At 38.8% G+C, this 17,690-nt stretch overlaps 2 protein-coding genes across 2 annotated transcripts in view; both read left to right on the forward strand.

Annotated features, from left to right (window-relative positions):
• The window catches only part of qsox2 (quiescin Q6 sulfhydryl oxidase 2), a 41,147-nt gene extending 29,557 nt beyond the window's left edge, over positions 1-11,590 (forward strand). The window contains exons 10-12 of the mRNA XM_056458695.1: positions 1,931-2,081; positions 4,417-4,605; positions 9,293-11,590. Of these exons, the coding sequence (XP_056314670.1) occupies positions 1,931-2,081; positions 4,417-4,605; positions 9,293-9,801 (849 nt within the window). The 3' untranslated portion in view covers positions 9,802-11,590. The remainder of the gene's footprint in view (positions 1-1,930; positions 2,082-4,416; positions 4,606-9,292) is intronic.
• Positions 11,591-14,277: 2,687 nt separating this feature from the next.
• On the forward strand, positions 14,278-17,332 carry LOC130229741 (nucleus accumbens-associated protein 2). Its single transcript, XM_056458696.1, has 6 exons — positions 14,278-14,553; positions 14,847-15,691; positions 15,779-15,955; positions 16,090-16,195; positions 16,399-16,496; positions 16,726-17,332. The coding sequence occupies exons 2-6, from the start codon at positions 14,893-14,895 to the stop codon at positions 17,259-17,261; spliced, it is 1,716 nt and encodes a 571-aa protein (XP_056314671.1). The 5' UTR covers positions 14,278-14,553; positions 14,847-14,892; the 3' UTR covers positions 17,262-17,332.
• Positions 17,333-17,690: the final 358 nt, after the last annotated feature.

Genomic DNA, 17,690 nt, shown 5'->3' on the forward strand with positions numbered 1-17,690 from the left:
TTTAGTTGCACTTAAGCCCCATTGTTCACTGATGTATGAAGAACGGCTCACACAGAGATCATTTCAAAGCTTGAGCTCAACGTTTCCTTATAATCAGCAAGGTATAAAAACAATATAAAGGAAGGATATACTGTTTATTAAAGATTTGTGTGTGTGTGTGTGTGTGTGTGTGTGTCTGTGTGTGTGTGTATTATAATAAGGGTTTGCAGTTGCACTGCAAAAAAAGCTTTTCTTATATATAATATTTTTGCCTTTTTTCTTGCCAAATATCTAAAAATTCTTGAATCTAGAACCATTTTTAGACGAGCAAACAATATTGTCTTGTTTTCAGAAATAAAATGTAAAAAAGAAAGTTTTAAAATAAGCAGAGTAATCTACCAATGGGGTAAGCAAAATAATCTAGCTTTCTCTTTGAAATAAGATTATTTTACTTACCATATTGGCAGATTCTTTTGTTTGTTTTTAAGGAAAAGCTCTTTTTTTTACATATTTTTCTCAAAACAAGACAATATTTTTATCTTGTCTAAAAAAATGCTTCTTTATTTTACAATCTTCAGCTGTTTGGGCCCAAAAAAGTACAAAAACACAGCATTTTTACTAAAGTGATATTTACTTCATTGATTATAGAGGCAACACTGTTCGATCACTTTTTGTATATAACCAATCTTTCATAAAGTTTTATTTATCATTCTACAAAGTACACACTGTAAAGTTTTGGAAGTGAACTGAATAGCAAAACTTAATCTATCTTCTATCTTATTGTTTGCTCATTTAACACAAATACTGCATGGCTTTAAATTTTCATTTGGAGGTAATTTATTGTCCAAATTCAATATCTGATTAAGGCAAAGATTAATGTCTGTGTCATGTAATTAATTTGATTAAAAAAATTAACAGCTTAATATGATAATTCATATAATAATTAACATTACTTTTAAGTTAAACCATTAAATCTCATAATTTCATTCCTGGTTTCATAAACCAGGTATGGATGGATGGATGGGTGGATGCATGGATGGATGGATAGTTAGTCAGTCGATAATATAAAAATCAATTAATAATACCAAAAATTCAATTGATAAGTCAGTCGATAATACCTAAAAATTTATCAATAATACCAAAAATCTATTCATAATACCAAAAATCAATTGATAATGAGTCGATAATACCAAGATCGATCGATAATAACAGAATCGATCGATAATACCAAAAATCGGTTGGTAAGTCAGTCGATAACACCAAAATCAATCAAAAATGCCAAAATCCAATCGATAAGTCAGTCGATAATACCAAAATCGATCGATAATGCCAAAAATCAATTGATAAGTCAGTCGATAATACCAAAATCGATCGATAATACAGAAATCAATTGATAAGTCAGTCAATAATACCAAAATCAATTGATAAGTCAGTCGATAATACCAAAATCGATCGATAATACCAAAAATCAATTGATAAGTCGATCGATAATACCTGAATGAATTGATAATACCAAAAATTGATTGTTAATAAGTCAGTCGATAATACCAAAATCGATTGATAATACCAAAAATTGATTGTTAATAAGTTAGTCGATATTACCAACATCAATTGATAATACCAAAATAAGTCAGTCGATATTACCAAAATCAATTGATAATACCAATTGATAATACCAAAAATCGATTGATGTTACCAGAAATCCAAAAACCTATAGCCGTCACTTGACTGCTAGGTTGCATATGGACAGTAATATATATTTCATAGTATATGATAAAGCACTGACATTAAACATTACACTACTCTTGCCATGGTACTACTTTTGGTGTTAAAATTTAAGTTTAAGTGGTACTTTTTCAGACTACTGAATGACTACTAATCATGACAATACAATTCAGAAGCATAAATCAGCATGTTGGAGGTTTTAAAGTGCTGTTCGTTTTATTCTCAGATCTCGGGGCTGTACCTGAGTGAACAAGTGCAGTGGGTTGGATGCCAGGGTAGCAGTGTGGCACTAAGAGGATATCCATGCTCCCTCTGGACTCTGTTTCACGTTCTGACAGTGCAAGCTGCCAACCGGCCTGATGCTCTGGCCAACACTGGTATGAGCAGGGAAATCCCTTCCTCTCCATGAACCTGAAGCATGTTGGAGATCTCTTCAGCTGCGTTTTGTAGATTAGTCCATTAAAATGAGATGCATATAAGCATAATCATGCTGTTATACAAGTCAGTTCCTCAAGGATCATTTTGGGATTACAGAATTTAACACTATATTAAAAAAAAAATGTATGAATAGTTTTTGCAATGATTTGGCACATGTTTTAGGCAGCTGTGGACACATCATGTGACATTATCAGGCTTTTAAGGGCCCGTTTGATTAATAGAGAAAATATGGAGAAAAAAAAATCAACAACGAAAACAAATCAGATTTACTTAGCGGATCAATTTGGACCATAAAAAGCTATTGGGTACACTCAAAATACCTCCAACTTTAATTATATTTTGTAATTAGAAGGCAATTACATGAAATTATGTGATATGTATAAGTTTTTCACCTCACCTCATTTATTTCACCACATTACCTTGTTAAACAATGATAACCCAAATATTGACAGAATGCTTCCATTTTATTACTTGCAAACTAAATGAGCACCCACAGAAATACAGCAATGTATACATATTAGAGTCTTTAATTGCTAGACCCCCTTGCAATCCGTTGGACAGTGCGATGGGTGCATGGTGTGTCTTCTTAGTACCGTATTCGACAGTGGTGATATTTTCTACAGTACGGGCAGTGCATGGACAACGACTCCCAGCCACACGACATACTGATCCAGTGCGATCGATTTTCACCAACAAGTAATGCAATCCACCGTTTGTCCAGTTTTTAGTCCGAAATTCATAAAGAGAACGTGAAGCACTGCAGCCTTTCAGTTCTCGTAAACCTTTGATCAAACTCTTATCTTCATTCGAAAACACCATTTTTATCTAAGCCTTACGCAGCTAAAAATAAATACGTCACCATTACGCCATCAAGTCATGGAAAGTAAATAAAAGGATTATTCTAATGCAGAGATTGAGCTGTTAATCCTGTACAAAATGTAGTCATTCGTATCCCTGTTGTACGATAAGCAGTCGTATTTTTGTAATGTATATTATTGCTTGTTTTTTTTTTTTGAGACACTGTGTATATATACATCACGTCAAATACACAGTTAAAAAACAAAAAATCACATGGTCAAAAAACAAAAACAGGAATTAACACTATTATTAATATAACATTATTAATAGTATTAGTAAAAAATGTTACAAAAATAAGATCAACCAAATAAACAACTAGAAATAAATATTAAAATAGGGATTAAAAACTGTATTCATGGTCAGATGTGTTGCTAACAGGGTGGACGTATACAAGGAAATATAACCGCATAACATATTCATAATGAAAAATACAGATGTAGAAGAGATTTCTCAACAAAATGTTGTTAATTTTTGTTCATTTAGAGTCTTTCATATAGCAAATTTGATATTATTAGGATGTATAGGGTGTAAATATAATATATAGGGGGTGTTATATAATATAATCAATATGTAAATATTCATTTTCTCTCAAGTGTTCCTTTATATAAATTACAGATCCTAATCGCTCTTAAGGTCAAAATTTGTTTTATAGGTTGATGTCTGTTATTATTTTTTACAGAAAAAAACAGCATGAGAAATGCAGCAAATATTGCCACAAATTTTAAGAAAAGCCACTAAAAAGAAGTCAGTGTAGGCTGCAAAATTTCTAAAAATCAAATACTTTTTGGACTGATAAGTATGTATGTAACTAAGGCTGCATGATATTGGAAATATTTGACATTGCGATACTTTGTTTTGTCTTATGCGTGGCGTAGTGGGTAGCACGATTGTCTCACAGCAAGAAGGTCGCTGGTTCGAGTCGCAGCTGGGCCAGTTTGCATTTCTGTGTGGAGTTTGTGGATGTTCTCCACGTGTTGGCGTGGGTTTCCTCTGTTACTCCCACAGTCCAAAGACATGCAGTATAGGTGATTTGGTAAACTAAATTGGCAGTAGTGTATGAGTGTGTGTGTGTGAATGTTTCCCAGTGATGGCTTGCAGCTGAAAGAGCATCTGCTGCATAAAACATATGCTGGAATAGTTGGTGGTTCATTACACTGTGGCAACACCTGATAAATAAAGGACTAAGCAGAAGGAAAATTAATGAATGAATAAATCATATAATCCTGCAGTGTGACTATTGCGGATACACACATTTCGATATCGATGCTCCGACAATATATTGCTCAGCCCTAGATCCTAGATATAACAGTAGCAAGCAGAGATTTCTATTTATAAGCTTTTTTTTATGAATTTATGTGTCTTCATCAGGGCAATAATGTAACCCCCCTCCCCACCACCCCCGCTTCTTTCATTCAGGTTTTGAGGACGATCCCTTGGCAGTGCTTCAGACCATGCGTCGCTACATTGGGACCTTCTTTGGATGCCAAGAGTGTGGGAAGCATTTTGAGGAGATGGCACAGGAGTCTCTGAACCAGGTCAAGACTGTTGATGAGGCAGTGCTGTGGCTCTGGAGAAAACACAACCAGGTTAACGCAAGACTGACAGGTGAGATAGTTGAGCTTATGAATTAAAAAAGGAAAAATTTAAGTAAAAAGTTTCCCCACAGTCCAAAGACATGCGGTATAGGTGAATTGGGTAAATTAAATTGGCCATAGTGTGTGTGGGGGGGTGTTTCCCAGTACAGGGTTGCAGCTGTAAGGGCGTCTGGAATAGCGGTTTATTCTGCTGTAGTGACCCCTGATAAATAAGGGACTAAGCCACAGGAAAAAAATCAATGTATGTATTGCGTAATAATTATGAAAAACGTTTAAATAAAACTGTAGAAAGAAAGAAAGAAAGAAAGAAAGAAAGAAAGAAAGAAAGAAAGAAAGAAAGAAAGAAAGAAAGAAAGAAAGAAAGAAAGAAAGAAAAGAGTTAGATGAAAAAAATGAAGTACAACAAAATAAAGGAAACCACTGTAATAAGAGAAAAACGGCATAAATATGAAAAATGCTCATAAGAAGTATAAGAAAGAAAGAAAGAAAAAGAAAGGAGTTAGATGAAGAAAATAAAGTAAAGCTAAATAAAGGAAACCACTGAAATAAAGGAAGAAAAAATTATTGGAAAAGCAATAAAACTTGGAAGGAAAAAAGGAAGATAGATATAAAGAATGCATGAAAACGCAGGTAGGAAGTATCGGAATGAAAAGAGAGGTAAGAACAGAGAAACAAGCAAAAGGACGAAGGAAGGAAGGAAGGAAGGTAGGGAGATGAAACAAGAAGAACCGTGATATGACAGGAATAAAAGGAAAAGGGCTAAACGAATAAAATCAGTAGAATGAACAGGAAAAACATAAAGAACGAAAGAAAAAATTAGGAAAAGCTGCATCAAGGAAGTATGAATAAAAGACAAGAAGAAAGAGAAAAGAAAAGATGTGAACGAAGAGTAAACTATTGGAAGGAAAAAGAAAAAGAGTGATGCAAGAAAGAAAGACAGGAAGTAGAACACAAAAGTTGGGAAACTGACTGGAAGGAAGGAGAAAAGACAAAAGGGAAGTGAAAAAATAAATAAAGGGGTGAAGAACATGAATTAATGAAGTATAGGAAAGGAACAAAAGAATTGATGCTAGAAGAAAAATCTGAAGGCTAAGACATTTAGAAAGAATTAAGTACTTAAAGGAAAAGGAATGAGTGATTCGACAAAGAAAAGATGAAAAGACTGTTGAATAGAAAGGAAGGGGGGGGGTAAAGAAGAAGGACAAAAGACATGAAATAATAAAGAATTTGAAGAAATGTAAGAAAGGACAGAAGGAAAGTAGGACAACATGTAAGAAAAATGGACAAGGAGGAAGTATGGACAGAAAAGGTAAAACAGATCAAATGAATAAACTTTGGGGAAAAATGAAAAAGGGCATGAAGAGGAAAGCAAGGATAGATGGATGAAAGAAGGAATAAAGTATTTGGAAGGAAAAAGAGTGATGCAAGAATTAAAGACAGGAAGTAGAACACAAAAGAAGGAAAACTTTGACAGGAAGGAAGGAGAAAAGGAAAAGATGAGAAGAAAGTTGGACAAAGAAAGGGAAAATACTTGAAAGAAAGGGAAAAGAAGGACAAATGACTTGAAAGAGTAAAGTATTAAAAGAAAAATTGAAAGGGGGGATTTAAGGAAAGCAAAAAAGGAAGTATGGACTGAAAAAGTAAAATAAACAAAATAAAAAATAAAAAAATACTGTGAGGAAAAATGAAAAAACACAAAAAGGAAAGCGAGGATAGATGCATGAAAGAAGGAAAAAAGTGATGCAAGGACGAAAGACAGGAAGTAGAACACAAAAGAAGGAAAACTTTGACAGGAAGGAGAAAAGGAAAAGATGGGAGGAAAGAAAGGGAAAAGGAAGCAATAAAATATTTAACGGAGTGATTTAATGAAGGCAGAAAGGAAGGAAATGGACAAGAGGGAAGTATGGACAGAAAAGCAGAACCAAAGTACTGTAAAAAATAAAAAAAGACATGAAGAGGAAAGCAATGATAGAAGGAAAAGAGTGATGGAAGAAATGAAGGAAAGTACAACACAAAAGAAGGAAAACTTACAGAAAGGAAGAAGAAAAGGAAAAGATGGGAGGAAAGTAGGACAGAATGAAAGTGAAAATATTTAAAAGAAAGAGAAAAGAAGAACAAAAGACAGGAACGAGTATTAAAGTATTTAAAAAAATGAAAGGACTGATTTAAGAAAGGCAGAGCGAATGAAAGTAGGACAAAACAGAAGGAAATGGACAAGAAGGAAGTATGGACAGAAAAAGGAAACTGAATTAAAAGAAGGACTGGAAGAAAAATGGAAAGAAAAGGTTCAAATCAAAGAGTGAAGAAAGAAAGGGTGACAGGAAGTTGGATTGAAAGGAAGGAAAAATAAAACGCAGAATGAACCCAAGTACCAGAATAAGGGAAAAATCAAAGACAGGCCAAAAAAATTTAAGAAAAACAAATGGTAGGAAAAATATAACAAGAAATACGGAAGATGAAGTCTACACTGATGAGCAAAGACAAAGTCTGGAATAACTAAAATGATACTGGCTGCGTCTGAAATCGCCTACTACTTGAGTAGGTACTACATTATAATTTAAATTTACTACACGATCATTAGAAAAGTATAGTAGTAATGAATGGAACTCGGACGTACCAAAGTCCCTTTAAGGCAAGTCATTTCACTCGGCGGCCATCTTTGAAACGCCTCTCGGGCAGTATGCTCGGGCATTCTGTTTGAATTGGGAAACATCAAATTCTCCAAAACTGCTTGCCAGGCTTACGATTAAATATCATATTAGGAATCGGCAATAAAATAAACAACTGTCTCTTTAGTTTCATTTCTAAATATTCGAATGGGACAAAGTCTGCAGAAACTCACATCTGGTCTGAGCCCCTCCCCCAGAGAATTGTCAGTGTATAGCGATCGATGATTGGTTCCTGTACTAAAAGGCGGGGCGCCATTCCCCTTATTGACCGTTACACTTTTCCCTATTCAAAACCATACGAGTGCTAGATCTTGTGTATTCCATAGTCTTTGAACGTACTACACCAGCCATCCAATATCACATTGTCAGTTGCATCGATTCACTTCGCATTCATGAATTCTCTTGCGTGACATCATGAGATAGCGTAGCATTCATTGGAAGTATCTCACCGGAAGTAATGAGTCGGCCATTCGGACACACTACTCGGCTTGCATACTGTTTTTAACTATATAGTACTACTATATAGTAGCCATTTGTCATTATCACGTTACCTATTTGCATAAGTTGCACCACTTCACTCTTACTCGTGAATTCTAGTAGATTGGCCAGGTACTTCTCGTATAACGTTTTTCGAATACAGTGAATTCGGACACACTACTTGGCTTGCTTACTGTTTTTTAACTATATAGTACTATATATACTACATAGTAGCCATGTGTCATTATCACATGACTAGGCCCACACGGAATCTGTGCGCGCAGATTTCTGCAGATTTTTAGAAAAACTTGCTTTGTTTACCAAATAAAGTGGGTCTAATTGGATTTGCATTGCAAACTTTAAATAAAATTTTAAAAGGTATTACTTTTTATTTCATATATTAAGGTTTTAGTTGATACTCCCAAAAATCATTCCGCATAATCCGCAGATTTTTAATACAAACCTGTGCAGAAATATCAAAAAAATGTTCGCAGATTCCATCTGGCCTTACGCATGACCTACCCACATCAGTTGCGTCACTTACCCCCTACTCATGAATTCTCTCGCGGGGCATCATGGGATATCGTAGCATCCATTGGATGCACACTTTAAAATCTCACCGAAGTAGTAGGTCGGCCAGGTACTTCTTGCATACCGTTTTTCGAATACTATGAATTCGGACATACTACTACACTCACATGCTGTTTTTTAACTATACAGTACTACTATATAGTAGCCATTTGTCATCAGCGCATGACCTACCTGCATCTGTTGCATCACTTCACTCTTAGTCATGAATTCTCTTACAGTGCATATGGGATAGCGTAGCCTTTATTGCATGTCCATTTTAAAATCTTGCTGAAAGTAATAGGTCGGCCAGGTACTTCTCGCATAACGTTTTTCGGATAGTAGGATTGCTGACACACTACTTGGCTCGCATACCATTTTTAACTATATAGTACTATATATACTATTTAGTATCCACTTTTTATTATCACAAGACCTACCCACATCAGTTGCGTCACTTCACTCTTACTCATTAATTCTCTTGCGGTGCATCATTGGTTAGCGTAGCGTTCATCGGATGTGCACTTTAAAATCTCGCCAGAAGTAGTAGGTTGGCCAGGTACTTCTCGCATACTGTTTTTTGAAAACTATGAATTCGGACATACTACTTTGCCCGCATACTGTTTTTCACTATATAGTACTACCATATAGTAGCCTTTTGTCATTATCTCTAACCTACTTGCATGAGTTGCTTCACTTTTACTCATGAATTCTCTCTCTGGGCATCCTGGGGTAGCGTAATGTCCATTAGATGTGCACTTTAAAATCTGACCAAAAATAGTTGGTTGGCCAGTTATTTTCGCATAATGTTTTTGGAATACTATGAATTCAGACACACTACTTGGCTCGCATACTGTTTTTAAATATATAGTCCTATATATGCGGGAAGTATGTGATTTCAGACGCAGCCCTTTTCATTATCAAACATGCACATGTTAAGGCACAGTCTGCAGCATGCTCATGGCTGAATGACTTGTCCTGCAGGTTCGATGAGCGAGGACCCGATGTTTCCTAAAACACAGTGGCCAACCCCTGACCTCTGTCCCACATGCCACGAGGAGCAGGAAGGCCTTCATGTCTGGAATGAACAGATGGTGCTCGCTTTCCTCAAGCAACACTACGGCGCTTCAAACATCTCTCCAAAATACTCCAGCAGCAGCCAATCAGAGCCAGGCCCACCGGCGCCCGACAAACCCAAAGCCATAACCAAACCCAACAGCAAAATCCACATCAACAAGAACCTCAAGTCTCCCGAGATCCTTCCCAAACATCAGAAAAGGACTGATAGTGGTGGTGAAGCAGAGAAGCACAGCGGCGTCCAAATTGAAGCTAGGCCGGGGATGACGTTCCTGGGTTTGGGATTCTCCAGCGTGGACATGAGCCTCTGCGTGCTGCTATATGCTCTGTCCTGCGTTTTCCTCATGTTCATGTTCTTCTTCTTTCGCTTTCGCTCAAAGAGATGGAAATCCAAAAACTACCGGCCGTATGTATAGCGGAGATGGGACGCTGTGAGGAGAAAAAAAGGTGAATGTAATATATGAAAACCCCTGCCAAGTGTTAAAGGAGACTTTTAATTTATTTGATTTACTTTTTATTCGTTCCGTTGTTGTTGTTGTGAAGTATTTTGTAATGAAGAACTTGACTGATTGGTTTGGTTGGTGAACAAGCACCTGTTAGCAAGTATTGCTCTACTCTAAACCAAACGAGGGAATGATTGAACATGAGAAACTATTTTATTATGGCAAAATGAACAACTTGGGTCAAAGTCTATTTTTTATGGAATACTCTACATTATTTATAGAGATTTTTATTGAAATAATATATCCTAAGTTTCTCGCCGGGTATATTATGAAAGTCACTCTGTCCCCATATTTCTGTTTGATGGTCCAAGAAAACACTTGGGAATTTGATTTATTTTGTCGCCCAAGGTCGCTCGCTGAGAAACCAGTGACACGAAACACTGCCTGTCAATGACCAGAGGTGGAAGGAAAAACCCTTTGTTTTGAGAATATAAAGGTTGCTTTTTCAGAAAAGAGAGCTGTATATAGACTTCTTTTAAAAAATCTGATTTATTCTGGATTTACATGAGTACAGTTATATAAACTACTAATGACATTTCTTCTGAATTTAAAACAGAAATGTTGACATTTAGCAGAGGTGGGTCACAAGTCTCGAGTCATACCCTGCAAGTTTCAAGCAAGTCAAGTCAATTTTTGTCAGACTCAAGTCAAGTTAAGTTAAGTCACTGCTTATTTCAAGTCAAGTCGTAGCTTGGTCTAGCAAGTCACTCTCAAGTCGATCAAATTTTTGTCGATTTTCGAACTTTTGCAACTTTCTTTTGCAATTTTTTTCTATACAAATAGTATAAACTTTGATTAGCCAAGATGTAAGCTGAAAACAGCAGAACTAACTTCGTAACTTACAATTTTTGGTGTGATTTGAAGTGTCGAATGAAATTAGAAGTAGTGGTAATTGAATCACTGATTTTTGAGTTGCATGCTTTGCATGTTGCTGATCTTTTTTTTTGGCATTGTTTTGCTTGTAATCTTTAAACTCGAATTTAATTATCTTTAGCGGAGTGCCTTCCATTTTCTGTTACTACATGCTGTTCATCTGATGGTCGAATAGCAAATGAATCTATCTAATGAATCGTTTAAAGTCGTTCTTCTTAATGTCCCGATTGGTCCAGTTCAGCAAATACAACTGATTCTCTTAAAATGTTTTACATTTCCAATAAACACTAATCCACAAATTGCTTAAAGTTACTTATCTTTTAGCTTGCCTGGCACTCCCTCTGACATGGAAAAAAAACAATATCCCGAGTTATCCACTCACCTAAATCATCAACTCGAGTCAGGAGTCAGTTGCAGTGCTTTATTCGGAACTGTACAGAGAACCTAACTTTCGGACCAATCTGAAAACCGATGAGCTGATAATACTGACCGTGGGTGACTTAGAACTTTCAGGTTTTATTTTAAAGAATGTATAATATATAACAAACAGTTATGTATTTGACAAAAACAAGTTATTTTGGGTCATTTAATTCAAGTCTCAAGTCAAGACAGTCAAGTAAAAGTCAAGTCGAGTCCTCTTTGCGCGGTTGCCTAGCCCTAGCCGTGGCTGATGCCGACTCTTAAAAAATCTGCTGCTCCAATTGGAAACTTTTGTTGTGTTTACCTTATGATTAAAGTTAATGCACGTTCACCGGAGGTTCCCACCTCTGAATGAGCGAGTTTTAGCTACTTGTACATTGAAGTAGCATTCAGCAAAATAAAACACTCTCTAAGAAAATCGACACAGAGGAACATAACCTCCTGCCAGCTAGTGTTTTTGAAGTGTTATGGCAGAGCAACACAAACAGTGCACAGAAGTATAAATGCACAACTGTGCACAAGGCTTGTGCCATTGGGTCACGTCGATAACTTGACATAGAAGTATAAATCAACCTTAAGACATGTTTATATTCATTTTCAGAGGACATCGTACAAGTTTAAATAAATAAAGCAATATTTGCTGGAATAACCATGATTTTCAATGACGACAAATTAACCAAATATTCTTTAAACGGCAGTATCTCTATTTGAAATTGAGAAGAAATGTTATTAGACTATTGAATAAAACACATACTAACATTTTATTTAAACCCATACCTAATATATCCAGAGTTTTCAGGTGGTCTCTTCTTTTTTTCCTTAGTTTTGCCTCATAATTGGCTTTATTTAAACTTCGTAAATTCTTCACCGGGGGATTTACGATAACTACAATAATACATTTCAAAAAATAATCAAAATAAAAGTGTCAAAGTTGGTGCTAAAGTATATTGATCACACATTTCTCCTTTTTTTTTGTACAAGTGATTGTAAAAATCAATTTTCAAGTATATTGAACTTTAGGCTGTTCAGTGTTCAACATATATCACTACTGCGGTTTTTGATTCAAAGTTTACAATTGTGTTGATATTGTGAACCGTTTTTAAACGCCATTATTAGAAAGAAGTTTGCTTTGTGGACTGAATTGAAGTAATGTGTTCACCTTGTGATTTTTCACTATTTAATGGAGCATTGTTGTGGAGGATAAATATTCCTGAATAAAATTTGGCTTCTGTGTTGTGACAGTAGATGCACATAATGGTGGCCTTTTAAGCTGCTCCAAATGAACGGCTGTAAATTACATTGCTTGTTCATTATTATTATTATTATTATTTTTATTATTATTATTATTTCCAGTGCTTTAAGAATTATATTTTTATGTAAAGACTATTTTTGGGGGCAGTTGTTCTGTATATATGTAGTTTGTCCTTAAAGAGGAGTCGTGCATTTTGTATAAAAAACACTGTAAGTTGTCTTTCAAATAAAATGTATGATTATCATTTTTTTATTTCATAAGTGTGTCATTTTATAGGGTTAGTTCACCTAAAAATTCTAATTTGCTCACTCTCAAGCTGAAAACCTGCACCCATTGACTTCTATAGTAGGAAAAACAAAGCAATCAATGGCTACGTTTCTTCAAAATATCATCACTTGTGTTCAACAGAAGAAAGAAACTCATTTGGAACAAGTAAAGGGTGAGTAAATAATATTTATTTTTTTGGGTGAGCTTCAATATTTTATAATGCACCACAATACTGTGCTGTTACATGTAAAGCAGTTTTTTGAGGAGCCATTCTTAAACGACCATTTATCAGCAGAACAGTTGGACGTACCGTTCTGAGAACACAGTGTAACTGCGACTTAAAGTCTGAGCACATTGAGAGGTCATTTAAGTTTTTCGATTGCTGTAACGTCCATGTCTGTCCTCTAGTAGGCAGTGTGGAGTCTCTCCCCACCAGCTCAGACTGCAGTCTGTTCTCCCCAGGGACATCATACATGTGACCATACTAACGCTGTCTATTACTAGAGCTCCAGCTGTCAACTTAACAGATGTCTGCACAGGCACTCTTCTTTGCGAATGTGAAATAACTTGCCGTGTTCGTTTCTTCAGAACATTCTCCTAAATGGTGCTGGAAACAAAGTTTGAGGGGAGTTTCTGGAGATGAAAGTGTCACGTTTTGCTTCTTTTTTTAGTATTAGGGACCAGACAGACGGCAGGAATCAAGTTATGCAGCAGTCACAGGGCGTGTGTCTGCCTCGCTTTATTGATTTATTCTAATTTATTTGCTGTTGATATTAGAAGACTGGAACACGGCAGTTTATCTCTAATAGCGCTGACTCACGCTGTAGCCCATCGGCGTCTCAGCATTAAAACTCGGAGACAGAAGCACAGCGCCTTCTTTCCCACTTTGCTGAGAGACGCTGCTTTACTGCCCCACTGCTCTGTACTCAACTCTTCCTCGCACACTACAGTCTTTCAGCCGTCCGTCTGATACGTGCCGTCTTAAAACGCTCTGGGTTTGATGTACTGATCTGACATTCAGGGCAGCTTTGAGACTGAGTCTCCCTCCTTTCTTTCTCTTATCGGTTGAGTATCTGTCTGATGCCGTGTTGGCACATCTGATTGGGTATGCAGACTCTGTACTGAGCATGCCAGCCTGTGACAGGGACTGCAATGCAGAGCTGCTCTCCTGGCACACACCATTTGTCTGCCCTTAATGTAAATAATCCTGAGCACGGAGCTGATCGTGGCAGAGACGGCTTCTGATGGATTATGTGTCTGCACGCATTGGGGTTGGTGCATGCAGGGTGAACGCTCCCGTTCTTGTCTTTTCTTCGTGCGGTATGACGCTCAAATAAAAGTGAGCCATTGCTCTTTCTCTCTCTCTCTCTCTCTCTCTTCTCTCTCTCTTTCTTTCTGTCTTGCCTGTCTTTTGTCTCCATCGCACATGAACACGTTTACTCTCTGCAGGGCAGTTATCCGCATCAGGCTCTCTCTCTTTCTCTCTCTCTCTTGCTCGTTTTCTCTCTCTCTCTCTCTCTCTCTCTCTCTCTCGCTCTCTCTCTCTCTCTCTCTCTCTCTCACTCTGTGTCCTTAAATGACTTTCCTTCAGTCTCACTCCCTCCCCCTCTCTCCCTAGTCTCTGTGTCTGTGCCTATAGCCTCTCTCCCCCTTTCTGTGACATACAGTAGATGGTGCATCGATTGCACACAGACGTTCGCTTTCCCTCTCCCTGGCTCAGTCCTGTGCGGGGAGGAAGAGGACGGATTGAGACGTATCTCTCTGCTTCTCAAGCTACCTTTCCTCATGCTGAGCTGCTGTGAGGAGCCTGCCCGCATTCTCTCTCTCTCATCTGGGAAGATTCTGCTATAGAGGTCAGGTAGTGGCGGGGTGGAGAGGGAGGGTGGGTGGGTGGGTTTGTGGGTCACTTTTCAGCTTCTTTTGAATACTCCAGGCAAGCTTATGCTGAGTTGCCAAACATGCAGACTCTAGTAATGTTGGGGTGAAGAGAGCTGTTTACCAAGGGAGTTGCTGTGCAGCATTTCTGTCGCATTTTTTCTGCTGTGTCTGCACCAGATAAACATTGTGTGACTTTTGAATCTAGTCATTTTCAGTTTGTTACCTCATCAGGCTGGTCCACCTTCATTTTGACTTTCTCTTGTCTTAGATGTCTGGTGAGAAAATCCTGTCTTCTCCGGAGATCTGAAACAGGCATGATGTCTCAGCTCTTGCACATGGAGATTCCAAACTTTGGCAGCACGGTTCTGGACAGCCTGAACGAACAGCGGCTGCTGGGCCAGCACTGCGATGTGGCCATCATGGTCAATGGACAGGCCTTCAAGGCCCACCGTGCTGTTTTGGCGGCCAGCAGCCTCTACTTCCGCGATCTTTTCAGTGGTAGTACCCAGACGCTTTTCGAGCTGCCCTCATCCGTGGCCCCGTCCTGCTTCCAGCAGATTCTGACGTTCTGCTACACGGGCCGAATGACGGTTAGTGCCAGCGATCAGCTGATGGTCATGTACACGGCGGGCTACCTTCAGATCCAGAACATCGTGGAGCGGGGAATGGACCTCATGTTCAAGGCCAGCGCTCCGTACTGTGACTCACAGACATCTGCCACAGACGATCCCCCTAGCCCAAACAACAACAACTCCTCCCTGTTGCTAGGCGACCAGCCCACAACTGTCTGCAAGATCAAGGAAGAGAAGCTGGAGACCCCGGTGTGCACTCAGAACGGGGAGCTAAAGCACTCTGAGGAGGACAGGGTACATAGGAGCAGATCTTCAAGGAATGGCACTCTTTTCTACACCAGTGCAGGTGTGAACGGTGTCATACCTGTGATGCATGCTTATGAGCAATCAACCCGAGATCATGCCAGCCCCGGTGCCTCTAGCCTCCCGACCACAGACAGCCCAACTTCACACCAAAATGAGGAGGAGGACTTTGAAGATGACTCGTACGAGAGTCTGACAAATGGAAAGATATTCGGGGGCTCGTCAGGGATTTATACCAGTAAATGTCTTTTAATGGACTTCTCATTGCAGCCCAAAATGCTGAGGATTCATTCCTGTGAGTGTGATCTGTTGTGTCTGTTCCCAGTGCAAGAGAAGATGGAGGTGTCCTCCCTGCCTCTGTCCTTGGAGAACCGTTTCTGTGTTCTGTTGGGAGGAGACAGAGAGGCTCTGCCTGCCGGACTCATCAGCCAGATCGGCTACCGCTGCCACCCTGCTCTCTACACAGAAGGCGACCCTGGAGAGAGACTGGAGCTGATTGGAGGTGAGGCCTGAATAATACCAGCCTGTCTGAAACTTCGTGTCCATCTGAATTATTTATCAGTTCAGACTGAGTCATTTGAGTCACTGATTCAGAGCTAAGGTCTCCTTGTTTCTCTGTTGTTGGTGCTGTGGAAGGATCTGGTGTCTTCATGACTCGTGGGCAGCTGATGAACTGTCACCTCTGTGCTGGGGTCAAGCACAAAGTCCTGCTGAGACGCCTTCTAGCTGCTTTTTTTGACAGGTCAAAAGCCTTACAGATGCATAACAAGCATGCCTGTCTCTGCAGTAAAAAAAAAAAAACAAGACCAAGCAGATATTAAATCTATACCCTCGCATTGAAATGTTGCAGTATATTGTCTTTGATAACTGTAAGAACCGCATGGTGTTTTGGAAAAATATTATGTGTGTGCCCTCCAGTGGCTGACTTTGGTATTTTGACTGCAGGAACACACTGGCTGACAGCTGTGGGACTGGAATACGTTCCTCCAACTGTGATCCAAATCGCAAACCGCTGGACAGCCGCATACTCAACACCGTGAAACGTGAGTGGCCCACTTCTATCCTGTCACAGCAATCAAAGCTGATTGAACCAATTAAAAGATTAATGTATGTTCGTAATCTTAGATTGCATGATCCTATGTCTTAATTAAGGTTTATATGAGCAGCCTTTCATCAAAACTTTCCTTGTCGCCATTCTCATCAGTTGCAAACATTTTCCATTTGTCACGATGTGGAACTGAAATGTTTTCTTTCTGTCCGTTTTGTCATTAGTCTACTGTCAGAATTTTGCCCCTAACTTCAAAGAAAGTGAGATGAATGTGATTGCTGCAGACATGTGTACCAATGCTCGGAGAGTTCGCAAGCGCTGGCTTCCCAAGATCAAGTCCATGCTTCCGGAGGCTATCGAGGTATACAGGGGAACTGCTGTCCTGAGCCAGGTGGAAGGAGCCACTCAGCCATGCGGTGGCTTCCCTTTTGAGTCTGAGTTCAAACACCTGGCAGCGTCAAATCTAACTCTGGAGCAGCATCTCTACGGAGACTGCCGAGAGACACTGAGGAATGGCTCGCACTTCAATATGGAAGAAAGGCCCCAAAAAGGTGAAGCGGCCAAGACTGAGCCAGCCCGAGCCAAAGAGTCAGAAAGCCCGCCGGAAGTTGAAAGGCTTCCGGAGAGTCCCGAGAGAGCCGCCAGTGTGCTCGCCCTCAACCCAGCCAGCAAGAAAGGGGAAAAGGAGCGGGCACCTAGCAGCCCCAGGTCACAGAGAGAGGAACAGAACAGACAGAGAACACCTAAAGATGATCAGTGACTTCGTCCACTTCATACTATTAAAAACTGGTCTGCAGCTTCTCACACCAAAAAGGATCACTCTCAATAAAGGCAAATCTCTCATGCAACTGAACATTATTACATTAAAGCTGCATGATCATGGGAACTGGACGTATACATTTTTTTTCCTCCCCCAGGATAGACTGAAGTACATCTGTGTTAAATACAGTTGTGAACATACATTTATCTACCCCTTTCAGAATCTACAAAATCTTTAGGGGGTTTTTAAAAAAAAGAGGGATCATAAGTATTTCAATTATTAATGTTCTTAAGAAGCTGTTTGACAGATGTTTACATTTATTCCACAAGACAAAAATTATTAATCGACTCTATTCATATTTTTTTAAGATTACATGGCCTTTAGACTACACGGTGGCTCAGTGGTTAGCACTGTTGCCTCACAGCAAGA

This window comes from Danio aesculapii, chromosome 5 (genome assembly GCF_903798145.1).
Source record: "Danio aesculapii chromosome 5, fDanAes4.1, whole genome shotgun sequence".
In the NCBI taxonomy this organism is placed as follows: domain Eukaryota; kingdom Metazoa; phylum Chordata; class Actinopteri; order Cypriniformes; family Danionidae; genus Danio; species Danio aesculapii.